We start from the raw sequence: 27,076 nt of genomic DNA on the forward strand, positions 1-27,076 counted from the left end.
TATCCGCTCAGGGTTCTAGAAACCTGAAACTGCTCTTCAGGTGCGTGGGTGGCTCAGTAGGTTAAGCACCAGACCCTTGCTTTCAGTTCAGGTCATCGTCTCAGGGTTGTGGGATCAAGACCCCACTGAGCTCCACAGGGAGTCTGAATGAGGGACTCTCTCTCAATTTAAGTTGGAAAAAAAGAAACAAAACTATTCTTAAAAAAAAAAAAAAAAAAAAAGGATTCATTTCTAAAACTCCACACTCATTACGAAGAAAACGAGAAAATACAAAACATAGATATGCAGACACTGGTGACTACATTAGCAGACCTTAAAAACACCTCAACCCCAGGGTGCCTAGCCGGCCCAGTCGGCAGCACATGACACTTTTGATCTCGGGGTTATGAGATCAAGCCCCACAATGGATATAGAGGGGACTTAAAATCTTAAAAAAAAAAAAACAAAAAAAACACGCCTCAGGGGTGCCTGGGTGGCTCAGTGGGTTAAAGCCTCTGCCTTCAGCTCAGGTCAGGTCCTGGGATTGAGACCCGCATCGGGCTCTCTGCTCGGCAGGGAGCCTGTGTCCCCCTCTCTCTCTGCCTGCCTCTCTGCCTACTTGTGATCTCTCTCGCTATGTCAAATAAATAAATAAAATTAAAAACAAACAAACAAACAAAAAACGCCTCAGCCCCTAGTTATCAATCAAAGCTGTGCTGTGCCCTGCATTCCTTGTCTTGGTCAGGTTTAATGTCTGAGTCCCTGTTAGCAGATCAAGGTCAACGACAGCACTGTACAGTAATCACCTGTTAGGATGGACAATGGGATACTTAGGGTATCTTTTAGAGCTACTAGCTTTATTTATTTATTTATTTATTTTTAAAGATTTTATTTATTTATTTGAGAGAGAAACAGTGAGAGAGAGCATGAGCGAGAAGGTCAGAGAGCGAAGCAGACTCCCCATGGAGCTGGGAGCCTGATGTGGGACTCGATCCCGGGACTCCGGGATCATGACCTGAGCCGAAGGCAGTCGTCCAACCAACTGAGCCACCCAGGCGTCCCTAGAGCTACTAGCTTTAAAAGCATTTTTCATGAAAACTTGAAAAACTATGTTGATTTCTCTTCTCAGAGATTTTGCTGGCGTGGGGGCAAACAGCCCACAAACCAAATACTTCAACCGTGTGTCTAAGTTCAGGGTTACGACAGCATAAACGTCTGACTTCTGCCTCCGCAGCATTTGAGATCATTTACTCCTGTAAAACCATTTCATTCTCTACCTGATTTTCCAGGAAAGGTCATTTCTGAATAGGGGCAGACAGCCGTACCAGGGATAAACCAGCAGGTTTCTTGGGACGGGGACATCCTCAGTCCCGCCCCGGTCATGAGAGGAAGGGTCTTAAGAGCGTGGCCAATGGAAATCGGCCACTGCCTGGGCTCAAACCCCTGCTCCTGAGCTATAGGGCTGGGACCTGGCTGGTTTCCTAGCTCTGTTTCCTCACCTGTACAGTGGGGATAAAAACAGGATCTCATCTCGCAGGCTTAAAATCCATATAAAGTGCCGTGCAAGAGTGCTCGGCACACAGCAAATGCTCGGCAAACACAGGCCTGCCTCCACTCCCAGCTCCGCGGGGCCCCCGAGCAGCAGTTACTCACCGGCGCGTACGGGGGGCTGTACTCTCGGTACTTGCGGTGTCCCTTCTCGCTAGGACTGAAATCCGAGTCATCTGAGAAGTCCGAGAAGTCATCGCTGGAAGAAGCGTGGCGCTGCGGTGACAGGGGAAGTGAGCTCAGTGACTGCCGCGGGCTGGCCCGCTGGCAGAGTCAGCCTGGGGACAAACCCTGCTCGAATGTGCCGGAGGGCTCTGCGCTCTAGAGAAACACCTCACCTGGGGGCATTGAGTGGCAGTAGAGCGTGAGCTACCAACTCTTTAAGGGGAAAAAAAAGCTCTTTATCTAATTTGGGGAAGGAATAAATGGCACTATTAAGAGTGGCCTCTGGCCTATGAGACCAGCGTGGCCCGGGGGCTCTCAGGCCAGGCCCCGTGCCATGTAGCCTGGCCCCAGCGTGCCCTCCCGGACCTACTTTGTGCTTGGATTTCCTCCTCTTCTTCGACCTCCTCTTCTCCTTCTCCCGCTCTTTCTTCCGCTTCCGCTTCAGTCTCCTGTGCGACTTCTCCTCATCTGAGTCGCTATGGTGCTTCTCCCCCTTTTCCTTCCGGCTCCTCTCAGGCCCTCCGGAGGTGTCCTGGGTCTCCTCGGCCCCATCATCTTCCAATTCACCTTCTTCCAACTCACCATCTTCCCTATAAACCAACCCCAAAGCCAATATGAACCCAGGGTGAACCCAGGGTGTGAGAGGAGATGTCCGCAGGCCCCAGGCTGCCCGCTGCTGACAGGCACACGGAGCCTGGCTGCTGTGAGGGAGGCCTTCCTCAGCAGGACATAAGGGCCACTGCCTCTCGTCCCAGCCCGCACCCTCCCCCCTCAAAAAAGGGCTGCGCCCGCTTTCATATCACCTGGCTGGGGGTGGGGGGGGGGAGCAACACATCGGAATTTAAAGGTACTGACACTGATACCAGCACAACTCTAAGCCACGATTTCTCAACGTGCTCCAAAGGACTAGGGTTCTAAGAAGAAAGGTGACAAGGTTCCGTGGTCAAATGAGGTGAGGAAAGTCCCATCCTGGGGCTTCACAGTGCTTAATGCTCTAACAGAAGTTCCCAGATGTCTTACCATCAAGAAACCTGTAAAACCCTGTGTTTGAGCATTTCCAAAGCTTACTCGCCACAGAGGCTGCTTATCTCAGGGGACACGGACCAGCCACGGTCCCCAAGTGCCGGGGGGCACGGTGGCCTGAGGTCACTGGTAAGCCCTGGGAGCTGAGGCCCAGTGGAGACAGGGCCGTGACTCTGAACCAGGTGCGGCCCCCACGCTCCAGGGTCCTACCCATGGTCAGGCCTGGACTGCGCCTGAGGATGTGAAATGTATTTTACCAAAGCCCCATAAAGAAGTGCGAGTGATCAGCTCTGGTTTCAAGTCTGAGCCACACCCTTAGCTGCACAGCTCTATGCTGTGGAGTGGGGGGCAACCAAGCAGCTAGAGAAGGGGAAGGGGTAAGGGAAGGGTCCCAGACCCCTCCTGAGGTCCTCTCCTATTAGCTGTGAGAGTACCCACAGAAGGGGTCCCCCCACCCCACGGCTCTGAACCCAGGGATCCCTTCTGGCTCCCCTTCCTACAGATTTCCCAACTTTGTCACTTCCCCACTGCGACCCCCATCCCTTCCCTAGTACTTGAAAAAATAAGAGCACTCTCCAGACACTGCCAACAGGACATTCTAAATGTCTAACTATCTGCAGGGTGGGGTGAAGGTGAGGGGATGCATCAGGTTAAGGAGAAAAGCAACTGGAAAAAGAATCCAGTTTTTAGCCAAACCCACGGACACATTCTCGTACACAAGTACAGGAGTTGGTTGAAAAAAAAAATAAATTAAGTTTTCAAATCTTTTAAAACCTCCCAGAGTTCCTCCTGTATGACCAGGGAAGGGTATGTGTGAGAATATGAAAGATCCTTCCTTCTCTATTAATTAAGACCGCAAATGAAGATGGAGAGAACATAAATAGTGGCGTAACGAACCCGGGACCCAAATGGCTACCCACAACGGAACGAATCAGGCAGCAAAGACCTCACTGCTCAGACGAGACCGGGGCCAGTGTGAGAACAAGCCCACCACGTGAGTGGGCACCCAGTACCCCTGCAGGGGGCACACTGAAGAAACCACACTGGGGATTCTCCCAGAGGCCCTCGCGCCATCCCCTCTGTCCAGATGTCAAGGATGCAGACAAGAGGAGCTCTTTACTCTCATTCCCAATTCAACAGGGTCGGGTCAGCTTATAACCCAAGTGGTCCCAAACTCACAGATACCCCAGCAGAGGTCAAGGGCAGCTCCCACAGACACAGTGCAGGACACAAAATTTGCTCTGATGTTTCAAAGGAAAACAAGACAGGAAGGTGACCAATGGATGCATCATGTGGCTTCCTTGCAAACCGCCAAGTTGGGGGGTGGGGAAGTCAGCCCCACAGGAAGATGTGGAGCAAAGCTGGGAGGAGCCAGCATTCCTCACAAGTGAGGCACCTTCTGGCAGGGGCTTGGGTGCAGCCCACGGAACAGGGTGTGGGACAGAGCTGCCTGGGCTGCAGTGGCCTTGCCCTTAGTCAAAGTACGACCAACTGGGGAAACTGGTTTCTGTGAGCCAGCCAGCCAGAGGGAGTGGCTGTTAAAGGGCAGCCTGGCACACTCCCCGCTGCCTGGAGCTGTGGACACCCCGAGGAGGGTGGTATTATTACTGGAGCAAACACGATGCATGTTCCTGCTGGGAACACCGTGGGCAGGCCCAGTCGCCACACCCCAAGAGAAAACACAGGGAGATGTGGCCAGACCACACATACGGACATTACGGAGCAGAGGAAGGCCCAGAGACAAACCAGAAACATAGGCAGACCTTCCATGAAGAAAAGCTAAAAAGAGCATCACTCTGACAACAGTCTGGACAGGAAAAAGGGCAGAGGGACATGGTGAAAATTACCCAGAAGCCCAGGGCAAGCAGGGGTGGAGGGAACACGGGAAGACAAGAATGGCCCCCAGAAGCCCCGGTTCCAGAAAACAAGGTTCCAATAGCAAGACCCCTTCGACCCTCTTGTTTCCAGAAAGGAGGATTTCAAAGGGAGAGGAGGTGAAGGGACTTGTCAGAAGCAGACAGCCCAGACACTCCCTCACCCCCGCCCACTCGGGGGGAGGACACCAGGACAGGGCAGAGAAAGGTCCTGCCCAAAGTCAGTGGGGGCCACCGCCCCTGTCCTCCTGCCACACACTAGCTTGCTGGACAGTGCAGGCCAGTCTCTGTCTAACACCTGGGGAAAGGACACAAAGACCATCCAAGCAACTCCAAAGCCTTGATGGTGGCCAAGGATGATCCCAGAAGGCGGCCTTTTCATTCCAAAGCACTTCCCAAAGCAGGGAAGGGCAGCACTCAAATCCGCCCTATGAAGACCCTGGGCCAAGGAGCGAGTCTCTTCATTCCAACACCTCCGGGACACCTGGGCTCAGTGACAATCTAGCACACAACTGTTTATAAAATGGGGGTGAATACTCAGAACTTTGTTTCCTGAGACGGACCTGGGAGAAACTGAGAAATACACAGTATAAAAACCAACAGGTGGTGACTTACGAAGGGAAACGGGAGACTGGAGGGGACAGAGAAGGGGACACTCCAGTGACCAGTGTGCATTCTCAGCACCATCCGGCCATGCTGTGCTCTCAAGCTTCTCAGAGCCCTGGGCTGACCTCTGGTCACCCGCAGGGTCACCCCTCTGCTACCACGGGAAACTCACAACTCGCCGCCCAATGTCCTGCATGAATACGGGATCTGTTTCAAGAGGAGAAAGAGGACAAAAAAAGACAAGACGACCAAACCCGCTGGGACCGGGGCAGAAATCCTGGGGGGCACAAACACGCCCCGCACGAAAGCAGTCTCCACAAAGAGCAGCCTGGCTTCAGTGGTGCCACTTCCCAGACAGCCAGCAAAACCCATGTCAGAGTGGGATTAAACACCGAGGGAGCGCGCCTAATAGAGTGTGACATAATCCCTCAAGAAAAGTGGGGGAAGCCCCGTCGCGCTAATCATTTCAATCTAGACCTGCCAAACCCTCTTGAGACCAGCATGCAGGAGAAAGCCTGCGGCGTCAGCCAGAGCTGGGACGACCTTATTCCCAGAGCCTGGACTGGCAACTTCCCAGCATGGCTGCCCTGGGGTTGGCCTGCCAGGGCCATTAGGGACGGGAAGCCAACCAAGCCGGGGGACTGCCTTGGAATCGGCACCCAGGAGGGAATGGGCAGAGGCCAACGACTTGCCGAGGGTCAGAGCAGTCTCGTGCCTCCTGGACCAAAGCTTCCAGGGCATTTAAATTTCCATTCACAGAGCTGGTGACAGCCAGCTCCTCCTCTCGGGTCAAAGACCAGATCTGGACGCCCATTCTAAGGACTGCCCATTTGGCCCCTCCACGGGGCACGTTAGAGTGCTGAATTCATCATACACCATGGGCTTGGCCAAAACAGAACTGGGTAAAGAAACCTCAGGATTCAAAGTAGGCGGGCCCTAGCCACCAGCCTACAGATTCGGGCACGGGGCTCTGTCCTGCCAGCCGAGTGACAACCAGCTCTGCTTGTTCCCTAGCAGCACTCTTGGCACGATTAACTTAGCCTTGGTTTTCCCATCTGTGGAATGGGATAACTGTGGTACTTATAAGGATTTTTCGGGTTAAATGAAATAACATGGGTAAAGCCCTTGACACGAGAAAAGTACCAACTACCAAATGAAAAGCAGCTACTGGTTTCAAGAACCAGCTACCATGAGCGTGCCTCTGCATGGATAACCCTGAACTGGCCCAAATGCTCACTGGAAAGCATCTCCCCCCACCACCTTGGGGGCCACTGCTAACTGCTGGCCAGCTAGTCCCCACTTCACTTGGCCCCACCGCGCATGCACAGTCATCTCCCGACAAATCCCGCTGCTGAAACTGACAAACCAACATCTCCTTCCTCAGCTCTGATCTAGCTGGAAAGAGAAAGTAACCAAGTGGCTGACCCTAAAGTATCCAAGTGGCCCCCTAAAAAAAAGGGCGCCTGGGTGGCTCAGTGGGTTAAGCCTCCACCTTCAGCTCGGGTCAAGGTCTCGGGGTCCTGGAATCGAGTCCCACATCGGGCTCTCTGCTCAGTGGGGAGCCTGCTTCCCTCTCTCTCTCTGCCTGCTTGTAATCGCTCTCCCTCTCTCTCTCTCTGTCAAATAAATAAATAAATAAAATATTAAAAAAACAAAAACAAAAACAAACGAAGCTGCCCAACATGGAAATTCTCTAGACAAGAGATCTGGATGGAAGCTGCAAGGCGCCCGGGTTTGTGGCTCAATCTGGTTTACGAAATAAAAGGGGGGAAGGGAGTGCGCCCCCCCAAAAAAAAAGAAAAGAAAAGGTGGAAACTCATGGGAACAGTGGCTGTTACCTGAAGATCATGAGAGCCCTTGACAAGAGACGGCTAGGTTAATGTGAAGGTCAGGGTTATGATCATTAACTGCCCAAGCGCTCAACAAATTGCCTGGGTAGGCTCTGAATGACCTATTAACTAGGGACAAAATTATAAAATTACAAGGAGGCTCTGCCTCTTCAAATGTCTAACGACAGGCCTAAACGCAGAAGTCCCCAAAGTCCCCAAATTGACGTGTGGGGTAGTTGTTTACTAGGAAGGAGTGAAGGCACAGAGCCTTTCCCTCCACTGACAAGGAGGTGGAACAGCCCCGGGGGTGGGGAGGAACCTCACTGAGGGATTTTCAGAGGCAGGAAATTCTTGAAATAAGCCTCTGGGTCTTGCACATGTTTTTCAGTGTCCTTACTACCTAGGTTCATCAACCAGAAATCGAGAACAAATGGGCTGTGTCTCCCTTTCCCTCAACATTCTCAGGTGGGGTCGCAGGAGACTGTGACATCACACCATGGTAACATGGTAACATGCCCACATCACAGACACCACCTCACCCGAGCAGACAAGCACAAACCAAGCGGGGGAGAAGAGAAGCCTGACGACCACCAGCACCCCGAGCCCCCCACTTCAACAACGTGAGTGGAAGGGCCTGCCCGGGGTTGGGATTCAGCCAGGAACACACCTACCGCCATAACCGAGAAATGTGAACCAGGTCTGGGTATTTCAGATATTGAGTAATTACTGTTAATCTTGTTAGAGAGAATCACGGTTTTGTGGTTCTATTTTTAAAAAGATCTTTAAGCTAGAAATATGCGCTGAAGACTCTGCAGGTGGGATGAGGTGAAATCTGGGATCTGCTTTAAAATACCCAGGGCAGATGGAGGATGTAGGGAGACGAAGCAGAATTGGCAAAATGTATGTAACTGTTGAAACTGGGTGGGTGATGGCCCTTCTCCTCTCATGAAAATGCCAGAAAACTTCCATAGTAAGTTATAAAAAAAAAAAAAAAGAAAGAAAGAAAGAAAGAAAGAAAGAAAAACAATGGCCTAGGTGGGGACAACCTCAGCAAGGTGAGGAGAGGCTGTCAAGGAAGGCAGAGAGCTAGAGTCTGGGGTCAGGGAAAAGGGGGTGGGGGGAGGCTTCTTCATTCCTCATCAAGTCCTTACCTCTTGCTCTGATTTCCACAATGACAAAACCTGCCTGAATACATGAGGGTCTTAGACACCAAAAGCAATAGGAAGTATTCATTACAAACATTCTGTATTAGCAACCTCCAAGCCAGGTCCCATACTACTGAGCTCCCGTCTACTTGTCTCACACCAAGGCTTAGTAACAAACCTACATGGGTCGTGGGTCCTCAGCATGCCATTTTACAGAGAGGCTGGAAGAGAAGAAATCTGCCTGTAGGGTCAAGACAGGAAGAAACGAAACTGGACCAAGTCCTAGGCTCTCCGGCTCCAGGCCCAACTCAGAACCTCTACCTTTGAGATAATTAGAAATTATCTGAAAGAGAATTAATTCAACGGGCCAACCGACAAAATTTCTGCTCTGAAATTCCTAACTAGGCTGGCAAAAATAAGACTGATGCACAGAAAATGGATTAAATGAAACAGTATCCCAAGAAAAGCCAAAATGAAATATTAAGACTGGGCGAGGTCCTTAACACTCTTGCATGGGGGGGGGGGTTTCAACTGCAAAGTGAGAGGCGCCCAGGTGGCTCAGTCGGTTGGGCAGCTGCCCTCTGCCCGGGTCACGACCCCGGGATTGAGCCCCGGGTCAGGCTCCCTGTACAGCAGGGAGTCTGCTTCTCCCTCTCCCTCTGCCTCTCTCATGTAAATAAAGACAGTATTTTAAAAATAAATAAATAAATAAACCTGCCAAGTGAAGGCAAAGACAGAACCTCTGAAACAGATGAATCCTCACGGGAAAAATTCCGAGACCATGTGACTTAAGTACTTAGCACTACCCTGGCCCAGAATAAGTATTTAGGAGGAAAAACTATTAGGAGAAAAACCTCTATTTTCCCTCTATTAGGAGGAAAAACTGTTATGTGAAGACACGAGGCACATACAGTCCTTCCAACATCAAATACAGGAAACTGGGACATTCAGAACTCTGACCAAAGCCTTTGGATAGTTCAGGGAATGAGGACACAGAAAGGTCCAAGGAATCCTAGCCAAAACCCAAGTAAAGGGGCTTCTCTCCAGAAGGACAGAAAGCAAGGGGAATCCCAGAGAAGGAAATTCCCGAATCATCCAACACCAGAAGGAATGCTTCATCCCAAAGGGTGCAGCGTCGTACTGGGGTCAGTCCAAGCACACAAACTCTTTTGGAGCATTTCTGCAGAGCTTCAAACCCATCGAGAAAAAACCTGGCCTGCCGGAGGAGTCAAGGAACCAAGGGGCATTTCCTTTGCCTGAGCGGCTCCACTCCACTCCCACTCTTAACACGGCTCCTGTTCCTGATAAAGATCTCTCTCTGATCCAAGTCCTCCTGTCAGATAAATCTCTGAAACTGGCTTCTCGGCAACAGTTTCCTTTTTTCTTTTTTTAAGATTTTATTTATTTATTTGACAGAGAGAGAGAGACACAGTGAGAGAGGGAACACAAGTAGGGGGAGTAGGAGGAGAAGCAGGCTCCCCGCTGAGCAGGGATGATGGAGGGCTCGATCCCAGGACCCTGGGATCATGACCTGAGCTGAAGGCAGATACTTAAATGACTGAGCCACCGAGGCTCCCCACAACAGTTTCCTAATCACCTTCTCACACCAGCCATACTTTAGACTGCTTACAGCTGTTAAGATGCTGGTTCTCATCCAAAGAGGCCTGATTTTTTTTTTAAAGGAGGTCTGATTTCTATTATTCCCGAAAGGAAAATCAAATCACTGAACTTGGGAACCAAGACACTTGTCTGTAACTTTTTCTGGAGAAATGTTTGGTTCCACTCAACGTACGTTCAACTAAGACAAAGGATGTATTTTCAACTCAAAAGAAGCTGGGCCTCGGATGACTAAGACTCCGTGTTCACACACCGCTCAAGAGCTGAAGGAGAACTGTAATTACCCATACGCAATGCTTTGTGAACTTCCAGGCAACTGTGGGCTCCCGGAGGGCACAGCAGAGGCTGACAGTCACCTGACTTTCCAAGGGCGCAGCACAGGGCCAGGCTCAGACTGGCTGGGCCCCTGTGATGTATTCCACACAAACGCAGCAGCAACCTCAGCACTGCACACCCTCGTGGCCAGCTGCATCAACACGGACACTGGACAGTAACCTGGATCACGGTAAAACTCTAAGGAGGTGATGGAGGTCTCGTCTTTAATGGAAAACTCATTTGCTGAGTGTTTCTCGAGGGCCCCAAGAGGCCAGAGGGGGACAAAGCCTACACGTGAAAGTGACCAGCCATCAGCACTCCCCAGGGAGGGGGCCCACCTCTGTTGCCAAGAAGCTAAGGTCCCTGGGGCTGCCCTTGTGTGCCCCGCAATGGCAGGGAGGGCCTGGAATCCCAAGGAAACCTAAACCCTCGTGTCTGTCAGGAAAATGAGGAGAGCAATAACCCAAGCCACCTGCAAAGGACATCGAGCCAATGTCACTCAAGTCTGCCCCGGCTCCCCGGTGTCGGGCCCTAAGAGGGATGTGTCAGCTGTGATCGGCTTCCACACTAGCTTCAAGAAGTTTCCGGCTACTTCTAATAAATGAAAATCCCTTCATTTTAAGATTCGGAAGGCCAGGCTCGGGGCCTCTACGGGCAGTGGAAGGAGTGGAACACAGGGCAGACAGAGCTACCGGGTCATGGAGGGACAACACAACTCTCTCTCTCTGAGGCATGCTTTTTTGTTTGTTTTTAAATAACTTAAAGTAAGCTCTACACCCAAGATGGGGCTCGAACTGACCACCCCAAGAGCAAGAGATGCATGCTCTACTGACTGGGCCAGCAAGTCGGGACCAACTTTAAAGGAGTACCTGTATTCCCTGCATGCCTTCCCACCACCTCCGCCACCACGACAGAAATCACGGCAGCTGCTGGGTAGGTAGTAGGTGCATCACAGCAGAGGGTGGGAGCAACCTTCTCTTTAAAGGGCCGAAGAGTACATACTGTAGGCTTTGAGGGCCACAAAGTCTCTATCCCAACAACTCAACACTGCTGTTCAACACAAAGGCAACCACAGACCATATAAATCAATGGGCGTGGCTGTGTTCCAATAAAACTTTACTCCGAATTCAAAAAAAAAAAAAAAAAAAAAAGCCAGGTGGGCAGGCTTTGATGGGAGAGCCACATTCTCTCCACCCCTGTCCTATCAGAGGTGACTTTTAAACTTTGACCTTGACCCGCATCTCCTCCTTTACATTCCTCTCAAACAAGTCTTCAGAAAGTTTCAGGGTTTAAAACTCCACCGCACTCTGCTTTTTTCTATCCTCTCTCATTTCTTTGTGTTTCAAATGCAGGAGACAAATCAATACATGGGACTTTGTAACCTACTAATGGCTGCACACCGCAGTTTGAAAATGTCAGCTCCAAGACGCATTTGGGTAGAGAGCTGGGGTCTGGGTACAGGCTGCCCAGGGTTCTAATTCTAACTCTGTCTCCACACCCCCTAGCTCTGTGACCTTGGACAAGTGACTTCATTTCTGCTTCCAATTCTCATTCTCAGGGTAGGGCTGAGGCTGAGCTATCACACTGGAAGCACTTTGAAGGTCCCTCCTGGCAGGTCATCCCTGCCCTTCTTATGACAAGAGACCCTGTCACATCTTTGGGAAGACTAAGTCAATGACTCACGAGTATCACATCCACGCTGTCTACCGCTCCCCATCACCTCTCTTCCAGAAGGGGACCGACCCCAGCTTAGAGGAAACAAATGGAAACCCATGCCCTTCTAGGCTTTATGCTTCCGGAGTTCATGGCTTCCAGGACCACTCGACAAGGACAGGGACAAGGGAATCTGGTGCTCAGCGAACTGGTGGATCAGCCTGTGACCCAGCCACTCAGCCTCACCCTGCAGTTCATTTTTAAGGCACTTTCTTCTCAGGTGGGTACCGAGAGCTGCCACAGGGGCAGCAAACCCTTGACCCTGACTGTGGCCAGAAGTTGCAGGCGTCAGAGATGGGAAGGAAATCCGAGGCCTGCTACAGGCAGTAACAACCTTTGCCCAAATCTAAATAAAGTCCACAGGAGAGAAGAGCACGCTGCACACTCTGAAAACTTTTCTGCTCCAAGAAAAGCACGGGACAAGCCTGACTGCTGAATGAACAAAACCTTGACAGACTCAGCCCAAATACGGAGGGGCAGGGGAATTGTGGAGCTGGGACAGGCCTTGCTGCCTTCTGGAGACTCTGAAGAGCCATGGTCAAGGACTAAGATTAAGGGGATGAGACCAGTGAGCAGTGGGTTAGGTGCTACAGCCCTGTGCGCTCAGCTCTCAGGAAGCCTACCACAGTCGGAGCACAACTACGGATCCTAACTGCCAAAGACGAACACGGGAAGGTCGTCAGCATAAAGCTCAAGATACCAGGCTGTTCCAGCATCTGTAATAAGGGCGTTGAGAAAGCAAGACATGCCTTAAGATGGTTTCCACAAAGTTTCCACCCCGATCTGCTCCCTGCAATGAAATAAACTGGCCAGAAACCTGAGCTGGAAGATAAACCGACTTCCCTCAAAAACACAGATGTTAGGCTTGCTTCTGTTTACACACCAGACAATAAATTCTCAGGTTTTTTTTTTTTTTTTTCCTTTAGTAGGGACAGCAAAAAGCTAAAGAAACCAAGATTCGCTGAATGCCAGGCATTGTGCGGGTGTCCATGTATGCCCACTTGACTGCAATGACCCTGAGAAACGGCCGTTATCCTTAGTGCCCACTGTAGGGAGAGCCAGGCCTGAAGACAACCTTATCTGTCTCCAAAGGCCACACTGTTCCTTCCTATCCTGTTGCCACCTCCCGCGTTCAGATGTCACCACTTGCCTTACAAATAGGAGCTGAGTCACCAATTCACACAGATAGGAATGCACCAAAATAAGTAAATAAAATACACACGGAGGGAAAAAAAAAAAGTATGAGACAGATTCTCTATTCTGAGCAATTTCACCAAGAGACACAAACTACGCTCCCAGCAAATGTCCTGTACTGGAATAAAAAATTATTCCAACAGCAAGATGTGACTGGGTTTACATGAACTGAGGGCCCATGTCTTCATTTTGTCATCAACTGATTGAGGCAGAAATGTGAAAACTGCCCACGTAGGCTCCTACCATTGCTAAGAAACCCTGCACCCTTTTCCCAGGACCGCTGTCTTCGGCAACCATCAGAGCAAAATCGTTGCGTCGCAAAGATGTGGCTGATAAATTTGGAAAGCCCAATCCGGGAAAATCTCGCTCCCCGCCGACAGTCCCGGTTTTACTTTGGACTTAACCAAATGAACTTTAGAGGCCCACCCAAACAGGCAGCTTTTTCACTCTTTCCAGTTGGTTTTAATCATGAAACCAGCCTCAAATCATTGATTCTGACAAGACTCCCATTACCAATGAGCAGACGGCTCCTACAGAGGCTTGAATCAACTTCCTAAATGCCAACTACCAGGAACCCCAGAAATCAGCCTTTTGTCTCACACTGTGGCAGAAGCTTTGTTGCCAAGGTACAGGCAAGAACCTTGCTCGCTTAGAAACGCAACCACTCACTCACTGTTTGCTCTGACTCTGTCACTCAACTTCCTATCCCGGGGTCAGAACCCCCTGTTCTGGTACTAGACAATTTCGTCCACAGGGACCAAAAAGCAGATTCTCCGGAATATAGTTTGACCTAGAGCTATCCACAGAGGTGGGAAATTAGTAATTTTCACCAGGCAAGTATTTGCCGTAACTGGACCTGGCTTCTAGAAGATGGTTCTAGGGACTTAAAAGCCACAAAAACCTAGCGGAGGGGAACAGCAAATAAGGCCACCCTGAGACATCCATCCCTCCCCTACTGGGGCAGGGGAAAGATCTAAGAGAAAGGAGCAGAAGTGGAGGCATTATTTAAGGATAAACTACTAAGTCAGCCCAATACGGAATTGTCTACATTCAACTGGATGGAACAAACTCAGAGTCAACCATTCAGCTCTAATGGGCCAGGTAGGCCAATGGCTGGGAAAGCCTTCACTTCCACAGGTGCAGAAGTTCCCCCTTGGGATCAACCTTCCTGGCCAAGCAAAAGCCACAGGGTTGTCCTTCTAGAATAGCTCACTATACTTAAAAATCTTGACTTGTCAAGAATCAAAAACTTAACCTTCCAAGCAAATAGAAACCCAATCTGGAAGACAGAGGACAGTCTGTGAATCAGAAAGCCCTGTTGGGAGGAATCCTCATTCTCTTTTGAAGAACAAATTTGAGGAGTAAAAAATGAAGGGGTTTTAGGACCAGAATATCCCTGTTTTCATGGTCACAATTGGTTATATTTCTACCAGGATATTTTAATTTGCTTTCCCATTAAGCCTCTCCCCAGAGAATATAACAATTTTAAAGATTTCAAGTGTCTAAGAGGTGCTGTTAAATCAGGGATTCTGAGTGACACCCTTTTTTTTTCTCTTTCTTTGCAACATCCATTAATTTGAATTTTAACTAGTACTGGTACATCAGTTTAGGGGGAAAAAAAAGGCAGTACTGTGACATTTCAAAAACAAAGACTATCGAAGTACAGTTTGACATAATTACTGGGGCTTCTTGGTTTTCAGGAGAGAGTCCTTTGAAAACGGAAAAAAACAATAAACCCTTGTGTTGATATGCCTGAGTACTCTCTAAATGTTTGGGATAATACTTTTAAGTTCAATGAATGACTGCTAAAATTTTCACTTACAAAAGAAGTGAAGTTAAACAAGCATCCTCCGACAACTTAGTCGCCCTCGAAACTTGGAAGGTTCCTCTGTTAGCATCCAGTTTCTGCACTTGGCTCCTGGAGGAGGAATTTCACCAAGGAGGGAAAACTTCAGATAAATGCAGTCCGTTTTCGGCTGACCCTGTGCACTTGATCGTGTGTTCAGTTTGTGCTTCAGACATTATTTTTTTTTTTGCAGGATACTGTACTGTGTGGACACTTCTTCCTCCCACAACTGGTTTTACATACCTAAGATCACCACTTCATAGCAGTTAGGTTGTGAGGATATGGAGAGAAAAGAATAAAACCAGTGGCCCCACTTAATTGCAGTTTACGGTTCCTCATCCCAACGTAAGTGAACTTTTTTTTTTTCTCCTAAGAATGGGGGAAAAAAAAGGAAACAGGATCTTTCGGAGGGGAAAACTGGGCTGTGTGTTAATAAAAAGTTTTCACTACCAAAGTACATCAGGGACCCAAAGTGGGCAAGATGGAAAATGGAACTTCAACGTGTTTTGTTTTTTAACGGAAGAACTTATGCTTGTAAAACACATCAGAAGTAGTGTTTGGTTCTGCAAGTCATTTCTGTTGCTGTTTTTATCTTGTATGTGTTGGTGGGGGGGCAGGGGGCTGGAGGAAGTGTTCTCTCCACCATGACTGGGCGTGTTTGCATCAACTTTTCACGGTCAGGCATGTGCTTTCGAACAAAGGAACAGTGGAGACAGAGAGAGGAGATTGGGGCTTGACACGCGTTACAGATTTGGTGCTTAAACAGTACTTACAAATGACTTGCTTAATTTAAACGTCCATCACCATAAGAGACATTGGAGTAAAAGGAGCAAATTGGATCTACTTGAACCACAATCTTTTGGGGGGGGGGTGGTGGGAGGGAGGGAGAACCTTAACTCGAATGCAAATATCATAAACCAAATTTAGTTAACCTCGTCTCCTACAAATGGACCTGAAGTATCCACTTTCTTCAAAGATGAAGGCTGGAGACAAAGCAATGGACGGAAATGGAGAGAGGGATACCAAGGACTTGAAAACATGGGCCTTTTACGTAAGTTTTTGTCACGTTACAGTAACGCTTTTTTTTTCCTTTGAGAAAACTGTGTACGACAAATTAAAAAAACTAAAGATCAAAAGGATGTGCAAGTCTTAAAGGGTTCAACTGGGTTTAGAATCCTGATTTGAACATATAAATTCACTCAAGCATCACTTTGGTCTAAAGGCAGGAGGAAGGCAGGCAGGAAAGGGACAAAAAGAGGGAGATAATTGAATTACTCAATAAAAGAGGCTACTTACCATCCCAACCCATTGTAAGACATACACTTCTGACATAAGAGAACTCCTTAGAGGTCGAATAAAGCGTGTAAGCACCTTTGAGTAATGCACCTGCCCCCAAGAGAGGGCCCGGAAGCCCAACGTGGGCTTAACGCACAGACCTTTGCTAATCTGTTTATTTCCTTGAACTGGAAGCAGGCTGCGATGGGCTGCGATTCCCAGGACGATACATTTAATTAGAACAAAACAGAAAACAAAAAAAAAAATTGTAAAAGCTCACCAAACTGCTGCACTTGTGTCTCTGAATGTGGGTGGCATTTCTTTTAAAAGGCAAAGTATGGTCTGTGAAGGAGAAAGGGAAAAGGGGAGGTGGAAGTGGGGAGAAGGGGCCGTGGTACCTGGCAAGGAAGCCCTAGCTGAGACCCCTATCTAGGGGAAGGTCCTGAAAGCGATTCCCCAGCCCGGGCTGCTGTGGGGCAGCCATCTGTCCAGCGCGATCTCTTCCCCTCCCCACCCCCACTCCTCCTCAGACTGCCTTTCCTGCCGGTGGAAAACCTCCTTCCATTTCCAAATCCACTCTCTAGACACCTCTTCCCCTACCCCACCAGGAAAAGGGAGGGCAAACCCTGCACCCCAAACCCCTGGAGCAAGAGACCGAGGCCCTAATCTTGCCCTGAAATGCGCCGGGCTGGCGCCTTTATCACCCTCCAAAAAAGGGCGTGGGGCAAACCCATTTCGCACTTAATAAAGGGGAAGGGGGGGGCGCTCCTTTTCACCCCCTGCCAAAGCACAAAAAAACCTCGTTTTCTCTCCCGGAAGGGATGGCGCCCCATTTTAGCCCGAAAGAGGAGGGAACCCCATGAGAAAGAAGAGACCAACTTCCTCTCCCCTCCAAGGCAGGGAAACCAAACCTCCATCCCCCCCACCAACCCCGCCAAAAACGCAGCACCTACCTACGAAAAACGAGAGGACCCCTGCCTTTAAGAAAAACACGGGGAAGGGGCTTCTCCCCCAAAGAGGGCAGGGGCTTCCATCAAGGGGGCTTGAGATCCGGCCCCCCCACCAATTTTGCTCTCTAGGGTAGAGCTAGGAAACACCTCCCGCCAAAAAAAAGTGCGAGTGCCCCCACCCAAAGCACCCCCCCAAAAGGATGGAGAGAAAACTGAACGAACCCCCACTTTCTGCCTAAGAAAACTAGGGTACCTCTCCAAGTAGGGCAGGGCACACCTCCCGCAAAAGAAAGGATACTGCCAGGGACTGGGAGACCCCAACTCCAAACCCCTAAGAGCGGGGCTACTGCTCGAGATCCCCCCCCCCGCCAAAAGGGTCCGGGAGCCCCTCCCCCATCCCCTTCCCCGAAGCCAGGCGACGGGCAGGCTGGCCGATGGCTGCCAGCTCCGGGCGCTGGGGCAGCCAGGACCCCCGTGAGCCTTCGCAGCCCCCCCCCCAGCGCCCCCTCCCCAGGGCGGGCGGGCGGGCGCGGGGGTCCGGGGGGCGCCTCCTCACCTTCCCCTCAGCATGGCGCCCAAAAAAGACAGAGCGAGAGCGAGGGAGAGCGGGCGAGCGCCGCGAGGGGGGGGAAACGCATGAGGCCAGGAGAGAAAGCAAGCGAGAAAGAGCGAGCGAGCGAGAGACACCCACCGACCCCGCCCTTCCTCCTCCTCCTCCTCCTCCGCGGCCCGGCCCAACATGGCGGCCGCCCCCCTTCCTCCTCCTCCTCTTCCTCCCCCCGGGGACGCTGCCCCGGCCGGGCCGGGGGCCTGACCTGTCGTCAGGGAGCGGGAGGCGGTGGTGGAGGAGGTGCGGGGTGGCCGGGCAGGCGTCGGGGGAACACGGAGGAGGCGAAGGCGTTGATGGCGGCGGCGGCGATGGCGGCTGCGGCGACTCTGATGGTGGCGGCGGGGGGGTCCCGGGCGCGGCCTCCATAGTTCCTTTGGGGGGGAGGGGATGTTAATGCACGAAAAAGGACTGCTTGGGCGTGGCGGGAGGGGCACACTTCAGCTCTGAGGGCTCCTGATAGGAATGGGTATATATTTTTTCGGTTTCGGAATCACCTCTGCGCCGACCTCCGCGTAGGCCGCGCGGCCTAGGCCTTGGCGGGCCGCTCGCCGCCTTTCTCCGCAGCCCGCCCCTGGGGTCACTCGCTCACGGGCGCGGGGCCCTCATCGGGGCGAGAGCCCCCACACACACCTCCCCCGCGGGCCCGGAGGTGGGGGACCCGGGGGACACGGACACTGGTGGGTGGTTGGGTGTAATTAGCGCGGGCCGCGCGCGATGGAGCAAGCGAGGGGGAGGGGAGAAGAGGAGAGCGAGCGAGGGGGTTAAAAAAAAAGGATTTTAAGGAGAGAGGAAACGGGCCGCGGAGACGGGCCGACTGTCTGTCTGCCCGCCCTAGGTGCCCCGGCTGCTCGGCCCCCGCCGCAGTCAGAAATTCACACAAAATGGCGGCTCAGCCCAGAGGAGCCTAAAGGCTGAGGCGGGAGGAAGGGCGAGGTGGGAGGGGGAACTGGGAGGTGGAGGCGGAGGCGGCGTCACGTGGAGGAGAGGGGCAGAGGCCCTCTCCCGACCGCCGGCGGAAAGAGCCGAAAGCCGCTGAGCGGGAGACTGGGGGTAAGCGGAAAGAGCCGAAGTGGCGATGCGGGTGTGGCTAAAGGATGTATGGAAAGTCGTGGGGGCCGGAGATAGCCAAAGTGGCCGAGGACCGGGTTTGGGCGGGGGAGAAAAACAAGGAACTGAGACGATCCGGAAGGAGCCGAAGGCGGCGTCCGAGGTGGGTGGCAGGAGGCGGAACTAGCCGAAAGAGGGATTTAGACGGAAAAGGCCGAAGGGCGGAGCTCGGGAGGCGATTCGGAGTAAAAGAGTGGGAAATTCGCCCGAGAGCAAGCGAACCGAAAATCGCCAGCTTGAGGGAAGGCGGGAAGAGCCGAAAGTTTTAGGTGGGAGAGTGGGAGGAAAAGGATTCGGGCTACGAAGAGAAAAAAAATAACCGAAAGCTGGAGGCCGAGTGCCCTGAGTTGTAGGTTTCCGGAGTAGGGGAGGATGGAGCCAGGCCGGCCCGGAGCTGACGTCATTAGAGACCTCGGTCGTTGACGTCACTCTGGGGCGGTGCGAAAGGGGCGGACCTTGGTACTGCCTCCAGGAAGTTTCAGAACTTGGAGCGCGGTACCGGGAAGGCTCACAATAAACGCTCCACAAGAAAGCTATAGACCGGGTTCAACCAGTGTGCAGACGTAAAGTCCTTTGACCCTCACAGCTATGCAGTGAGGAACTGATACTCCCATTCCGGGGATGCAAACTGATTCCTAGTGTTTAAATAATTGTCTCAAAATCATAGTATTAGACATAGTCTCAGGAATTTTAATCAGTGCCGGCATTCCATTGCCTCCTCCAAAAATTCGTTCAGTCCTATTTACATCCAAGGCTCTTTGTTTAGTGCTTTTATGAGCTTCTTGTACAGTGCCAAGCTCCGCGATAGGAACATTCTATCTCCCTGGAGCTGAAAAACCCATAACGCCCTGGGGTGGCCAGGGAGGCTGGGAGGGACTGGTGATTAGAAGGGAGACTCTATTATTTGGAGGGTGGTGGCGCCCTGGGCAGAGTTGTTCAAGTTGAGATAGGAAGGAGAAGAGAAAGTTCCAGAGGGCGGAAATAGTTTATTTCAGACCTGGCCAAGTGAAGGAGCATTTAGGTTCCCGGAAAAGGAAAAATAAATAATTAAAAAATGCCTCCGGGCCCCTGGGTGGCTCAGTGTGTTAAAGCCTCTGCCTTTGGCGCAGGTCATGATCCCAGTGTCCTGGGATTGAGCCCCAAATCCAGGTCTCTGCTTAAGCAGGGAACCTGCTTCCCCCACTCTCTGCCTGCCTCTCTGCCTACTTGTGATCTGTCAAATAAATAAATAAAATCTTAAAAAAAAAAATGCCTCAAGCGGTGTGAAAGATAAACCTGGAGGTGAAGGCACCAAGTCACTTCCTGGTATATTAACCCTACCAAACAGAAGAAATTGTCCCAAACGTGGTTTGCAACTTAAGCTTTTTGTAAGAGTAATTTACAAGCTCAGTGAGGTAATTTGCTTTTCTAATAAAAATATTGAAGCCGTTTGTGAATGAATTTTGATGGTATGAAATTTGTCCTGAGAAACCAGTGGTCCACCCGCTTAAGAGCAGACTGCCTGCCAGTCAAGACTCACAACCTTCAATCTTTTTCTTTTCTTCTGGATCTAGTCTATAATCTCATGATGATTAATTAGTCATTCTCTTCTCCCATCAAGTGTCCTTACTGTGAATAAATTTTCTAATTCAGCCACAAGAGATCTTTTTTCCCCCTTTCATGCATGGTTGTAATAAAATGTTGGCACATGCTTTTAACTAAGTTGTCCAGAAGTTTTCTTTAACACAAGATTAGTAGAGCAGGGCTGTAAGAATGGAAAAGAAAATGCTGCAAATCCTCTTTCCTCGTCCGTGCCTTGATTTCTGAATGCCCTATGTTCTAGTTATGGATGAAACAACACTGGGTGAGAACTTAGACCACATGGAGGACAGGACCCCGTCCTTTCAAGCTGTGGTCTCCAGCTGGTGCCATCTCTGAAGCTTCTGCAGGCCATTCCAGAATTCTAGACGGCCATGTGCTTTTAGGTAATGAAGAAAATGAGGGGCGCCTGGGTGGCTCAATGGGTTAAGCATCTGCCTTGGGCTCAAGTCATGATCTCAGGGTTCTGGAATCTAGCCCCCCGCATGGGGCTCTCTGCTCAGTGGGAAGCCTGCTTCCCCCTCTCTGCCTGCTTCTCTGCCTACTTATGATCTCTGTCCAATAAAAGAAAGAGAAAGAAAGACAGACAGACATTTAAAAAAAAGGAAAGAAAATGAGAACATCAGCAAATCCCGTGAGGCAAAAAGACTTCTCCACGCTTTTTCAGTGTCCCACTAGAATACTGTCTAATACTGTCTGTCAAACCCTTCTGACATTCTAGATATCACTTTTTTTTTTAAAGATTTTATTTATTTATTTGACAGAGATCACAAGTTGGCAGAGGGAGTTGGGAGAAGCGGGCTCCTTGCCAAGCAGAGAGCCCGATGTGGGGCTCGATCCCAGGACCCTGAGATCCTGACCTGAGCTGAAGGCAGAGGCTTAACCCACTGAGCCACCCAGGTGCCCCTAGATATCATCTTTTTTTATTTTTTTATTTTTATTTATTTTTTTTTTAAAGATTTTATTTATTTATTTGACAGAGAGAGATCACAAGCAGGCAGAGAGGCAGGCAGAGAGAGAGGAGGAAGCAGGCTCCCTGCTGAGCAGAGAGCCCGATGCGGGCCTCGATCCCAGGACCCTGAGATCATGACCTGAGCCGAAGGCAGCGGCTTAACCCACTGAGCCACCCAGGCGCCCGATATCATCTTTTTTTAAATAATTACTTATCAGAGAGAGAGCACAAGGTGGGGTGGGGGGAGAGAGAGAGAGGGCAGAAGGAGAGGCAAAGGCAGACACCCTGCTGATCCCAAGAGCTTGATATCATGACCTGAGCAGACAAAGCAGACTGAGCCACTAAGCGTCACAGCCTTAGAACTTTCTTGGCTGATGAGTAAGAGCAAGAAGATTGCAAGTTTTAGCAACTTGACCTTTGTTTTAGTAAAGAAACTATCCCCCAAATTCCAAAATTCTTCCTCTGGACCTCCAAAATGTCTCTAAGCTTGGCAGACACTTATATTTTTTCCGAGACAAAATCTGTAATGGCCCTGCATCTGACCAATGCTTTCCTGGTGCCTGTTTCTACTCTGGGAACATCATGATTCTGGCAAAGGATTTTATTTTTCTACTTACGGGGGTGGCTCTCGGATGTGTTCCTTTCACCGTAAATGAGGGGAGCTTTACACAGAAGTCATTACACCATGTGGAAGAAACACCAGAAGTTGGCTCCAGCCTCTGGAAATAACTAGGGAAGAAAGGAGGAGACTGTTGGCCAAAGAGCAGCATTACGGTATGTGGGATCTTGCTGACTGCCAAACCAATACCTATTTCCTCTTTCTTTCTTACTAATCCAACCCTGGGTAAGGGGTAATGAAGTCCAGGCTAGATCATTGCGTCTGCTCTGTTCTCAAGGAAATGATGTTGCCCCCTGGAGGACATTTTGGGAATTATTGTGGGAAATTTGTGTTTATTTCGAGGTTGTCAGATGGTTCCAATGCGGACAGTATTGCTCCCTCCAGAGCGTTTTGGAAGTTTGCAGGGACTTTTTTGGACATCACAATAATGAAGGCTTGTTACTGGTGCTGGAAAACAGGGATCTGCAACATGACCTTGGTAATGAATGATCCTCTAATGAACAAAATTAGTGATAGTTTTTAAATACTGGAAAGAGGGGTGCTTCGGTGGCTCAGTGGGTTAAAGCCTTTGCCTTCAGCTCAGGTCATGATCCCAGGGTCCTGGGATGGAGCCCCGCATCAGGCTCTCTGCTCAGCGGGGAGCCTACTTCCTCCTGTCTGCCTCTCTGCCTACTTGTGATTTCTGACTGTCAAATAAATAAATAAAACTCTTTAATAAATAAATAAATAAATTCTGGAAAGAACTGGTATTTCTTTTAAAGATTTTATTTATTTATTTATTTGACAGAGAGAGATCACAAGTAGGCAGAGAGGCAAGCAGAGAAAGAGGAAGGGAAGCAGGCTCCCTGCCAAGCAGAGAGCCCAGTATGGGGCTCCATCCCAGGACCCTGGGATCATAACCTGAGCCAAAGGCAGAGGCATTAACCCACTGAGCCACGCAGGCACCTCTGGAAAGAACTGTTTTACTAACTTATACTAAACTGTAATGCTGGACTTTTCCAGTTGTGGAATTGTGTGCATACCAAGGTCATGTCAGACCTGGGAATTTATGAGATGTGTGCTACCACCTTTGGGGTAATGAAAATGTTTTGGGACTAGAAAGAGGTGGTGGTTGCACAATCTGTTAAGTGTACTGAACACCACCAAACTGTTCACTTTAATTTTTTTTTTTTTTTTTAAGGGAGAGAGAGCAAGGGAGGAACAGAGGGAAAGGGAGAGAGAGAATCCCAAGCAGGCTCCATGCCCCTCGAGGCCTGGATGCAGGAATTGATCCCAGGATCCTGAAATAGTGACCCCAGGTAAAAGCAAGAGTCGGAAGTTTAACTCACTGAGCCACCCAGTGCCCCTGTTCACTTTATTATTTTTTTTTTAAGATTTTATTTATTTATTTGAGAGAGACAATGAGACAGAGCATGAGAGAGGAGAAGGTCAGAGGGAGAAGCAGACTCCCCGTGGAGCTGGGAGCCTGATGCAGGACTCAATACCGGTACTCAGGGATCATGACCTGAGCCAAAGGCTTAACCAACTGAGCCACCCAGGTGCCCCTGTTCACTTTTTGTTTTTTTTTTTTTGTTGTTCACAGATTTTTTTTTTCCTGTGATGAGAACGTTTTTTTTTTAAGATTTATTTGACAGAGAGAGATCACAAGTAGGCAGAGAGGCAGGCAGAGAGAGAGGGGGAAGCAGGCTCCCCACTAAGCAGAGAGCCCGATGGGGCTCAATCCCAGGACCCTGAGATTATGTCCTGAGCTGAAGGCACAGGCTTTAACCCACTGAGCCACCCAGGCACCCCAATTTATTTATTTTTAAAGATTTTATTCATTAATTTGTCAGAGCACGTGCGCGCGCTCCCGCCCAGGCACATGCCCAGAAGTAGCAGGAGAGATAGACAGAGGGAGAAGCAGGTTCCCCGCTGAGCAGGGAGCCCGATGCTGGACTCCATCCCAGGACCCTGGGATCATGACCTGAGCTGAAGGCAGATGCTTAACTGACTGAGCCCCCCAGGCATCCCGACTTAAGCATTTTTTTTAAGTTTATTTATTTTTAAGTAAACTCTACACACAATGTGAGGCTCAAACTCACAACCCTGAGGTCAAGAGTCAGGGGCTCCATTGAGCTAGCCAGGTGCCTGCATATATATGTGTGTGTGTGTGTGTGTGTGTATACATGTATATATATATATATTTTTAAAAGATTTTATTTATTTATTTGACAGAGGGAGATCACAAGTAAGCAGAAAGAGAGAGAGAGAGAGAGAGAGGAGGAAGCAAGCTCCCTGCTGAGCAGAGACCCCGATGCGGGACTTGACCCCAGGACTCTGGAATCATGACCTGAGCTGAAGGCAGAGGCTTAACCCACTGAGCCACCCAGGCACCCCATGTGTGTGTGTATGTATATATATATATATATATATATTTTTTTTTTTTTTAAAGATTTTATTTATTTGACAGACAGAGATCACAAGTAAGCAGAGAGGCAGGCAGAGAGAGAGGGAGGGGGAAGCAGGCTCCCTGCTGAGCAGAGAGCCGGACGTGGGGCTAGATCCCAGGACCCTGGGATCATGACCTGAGCTGAAGGCAGAGGCTTAACCCACTGAGCCACCCAGGCGCCCCATGTATATATATATATATATATATATATATATTTTAAGTAAGCCCTACACCCAATGTTGGGCTTGAACTCACGACTCTGAAATCAAGAGTCGTATGTCCCACTGAGCCAGCCAGACACCCCTAATTGATGTTTATTTTTTTTAATATTTTATTTATTTATTTGACAGAGAGAGAGATCACAAGTAGGCAGAGAGACGGGAAGCAGGTGCCCTGCTGAGCAGAGAGCCCGATGTGGTGCTCGATCCCAGGACCCTGAGATCATGACCAGAGCCAAAGGTAGAGGCTTAACCTGCTGAGCCACCCAGGTGCCCCCTAACTGATGTCTTTTAAACAACCCTATGAGGTCTTTGGTTCTAGCAGGAAGGGCAGGAAAAGAATTGAAAAACACCACATGGATCTTTGCTCCAGGGTTCACCGCTCTGACTGTATTTTAGAATCATCTGGGGAGCATTTTGTAAAAATCCCAACGTCTCAGCTCCACCCCAGACCAATTAATCAGTCTCTGAAGGTGGGATCTGGGCACTATATTTGCTGCAAACCTCCCCAGATAATCCTAATATGCAGGTGGGACTGGGAACCACTGCCTTGGTTAATGGTGAGCAGTCACCTCGGTGGAAGTAATTATGTAATTCTGAAACCCAGGGGCCTGATCTATGGAATCACTGCTTTCCACCCCCTTGAAGTGAACAAAAATCTCAGTTTGGGCAGCTTCTCTGATTAGCTGTTGCTGAAAAACAAGCTGCCCCATGGGTATATATGCCATGGTCTCCACAGGGTTTCTGAGAGATATTTGTAGACATTTGTTTATAGCAACATTATTCACAACAGTTGAGAGGTTAGAAGCAACCCAAATGTCTACTGAATGGATGGATGGGTAAACAGAACGAACGTGGTGTTTACTTCCAATGGAATATATTCATATTCAGCCTTGAAAAAGAAGATGGAGGGTTAGCCTGGGTGGCTCAGATGATTAAGCATTCTGCCTTCAGCTCAGGTCATGATCCCAGGGTTGTGGGTTCGAGCCGCTCATCGGGCTCCCTGCTCAGTGGAGAATCTGCTTCTCCCTCTGCCTCTCCCTCTCCCCAGCTCATGCTCTCGCTTGCTCTGTTTTTCTCTCTCAAATAAATAAATAAAATCTTTAAAAAAAAACAAACTGGGGCGCCTGGGTGGCTCAGTGGGTTAAAGCCTCTGCCTTCGGCTCAGGTCATGATCCCAGCGTCCTGGGATGGAGCCCCGCATCGGGCTCTCTGCTCTGCGGGGAGCCTGCTTCCTCCTCTCTCTCTGCCTGCCTCTCTGCCTAATTGTGATCTCTGTCTGTCAAATAAATAAAATGAACAACTATCTCTAAGAACGGGAGATACTGCTGTAGCCAACTGTGCAAAATGCAATGGGCCGTAGAGATAACCGAGAGGACTTAGCGAACCCCCCTTTGTTGCCATAATTATTTCCTTAGTTGGCATTATTTAACCCTGGAAATATTTGGAGTTAAATGTAGAAATTGTGAAGTGGCTCCGACCTCTGGAATTAATGTTTTGGTTTAAAAGGAATTTGTGCATATTTGGATTTTTATATGCAGGAAGTGTTTAAGAGAACCTGGCCTACTGATGCTCAAAATATTTCCCTGCACTGATTCTTTTTAAGACTAGAAAGAGAGCTCCTGCTCATAAGCTGGGGGAGAGGCAGATGGAGAGGGAGAGGCAGACTCCCCACTGAGCAGGGAGCCTGACTCAGATGGATCCCAGGCTGGATCCCAGAACCCTGGGATCATGACCAGAGCCAAAGGCAGACGCTTAACTGACTGAGCCATCCAGGTGCCCCGGTTTTTCCCTGCATTGATTTAAAGACCTGGAGTGACTGTGAAGTTGTTTAGTCAAAAAATGTGTGTGTGTGTGTGTGAGAGAGAGACAGACAGACAGACAGAGAGGATGTGCCAAAACTTCAAGTTAATGAATCTAGACAAAGGATGTATGTATATTCATTGGGCTGTTTTTCTGTAAGCTTAAAAATCTTCAAAATAAAAGTCTATGGGACACCCGGGTGGGTCAGTTGGTAGAGCCTGCAACTCTTGATCTCAGGGCCCCGTGTTTCCTGTAGAATTTACTTAAAAATATATATATATTTTTTAAAAATGTTATAGGGGCAGCTGGGTGGCTCAGTCAAGTGGCTTCCGTCAGGCTCCCTGCTGGGCAGGAAGCCTGCTTCCCCGCCTCCCGCTCCCCCTGCTTGTGTTCTCTCTCTCTCTCTCTGTCTGTCAAATAAATAAATAAAACATTTTTTAAAAATTAAAATAAATAAATAAAATAATAAAAAGTTAGGGACGCCTGGGTGGCTCAGTCTGGTTAAGTGTCAGTTAAGTGTCTGCCTTTGGCTCTGGTCATGGTCCCAGGGGGTCCTGGGATGGAGCCCCACATTGGGCTCCCTGCTCAGCGAGAAGGCTGCTTCTCCTTCTGCCTGCTCCTCCCATGTGTGTGTGATCTCTCTCTCTCTCTCTGACAAATAAATAAAAATAAAATCTAAATA

General features: G+C 49.7%; 2 protein-coding genes and 2 long non-coding RNA genes across 6 annotated transcripts in view; 2 read left to right on the plus strand and 2 right to left on the minus strand.

The window, feature by feature from the left end:
- Positions 1-18,055, minus strand: part of ZC3H4 (zinc finger CCCH-type containing 4) — a 41,626-nt gene extending 23,571 nt beyond the window's left edge. Inside the window, 3 exon segments of the mRNA XM_032326399.1 lie at positions 1,633-1,743; positions 2,063-2,282; positions 17,895-18,055. Coding sequence (XP_032182290.1) covers positions 1,633-1,743; positions 2,063-2,282; positions 17,895-18,055 — 492 coding nt within the window.
- LOC116580255 lies at positions 7,552-15,914 on the plus strand. Its single transcript, XR_004281568.1, has 3 exons — positions 7,552-7,721; positions 15,048-15,199; positions 15,831-15,914. It is a non-coding gene; the product is annotated as an uncharacterized LOC116580255 (long non-coding RNA).
- Positions 16,150-17,764, minus strand: LOC116580256. The gene is made up of 2 exons (XR_004281569.1): positions 17,636-17,764; positions 16,150-16,338 (listed from the first exon to the last, which is right to left on the minus strand). It is a non-coding gene; the product is annotated as an uncharacterized LOC116580256 (long non-coding RNA).
- SAE1 (SUMO1 activating enzyme subunit 1) overlaps positions 18,047-27,076 on the plus strand; it is a 96,499-nt gene continuing 87,469 nt past the window's right edge. Inside the window, exons 1-3 of one of the 3 annotated variants that reach the window (XM_032326405.1) lie at positions 18,047-18,899; positions 20,619-20,760; positions 22,288-22,423. The gene's annotated coding sequence lies outside the window, so the exon portion shown is untranslated. The remainder of the gene's footprint in view (positions 18,900-20,618; positions 20,761-22,287; positions 22,424-27,076) is intronic. The other 2 variants (XM_032326406.1, XM_032326407.1) reach the window with 2 other exon arrangements.

The sequence above is a fragment of the Mustela erminea genome, chromosome 19, assembly GCF_009829155.1.
Source record: "Mustela erminea isolate mMusErm1 chromosome 19, mMusErm1.Pri, whole genome shotgun sequence".
NCBI lineage: Eukaryota > Metazoa > Chordata > Mammalia > Carnivora > Mustelidae > Mustela > Mustela erminea.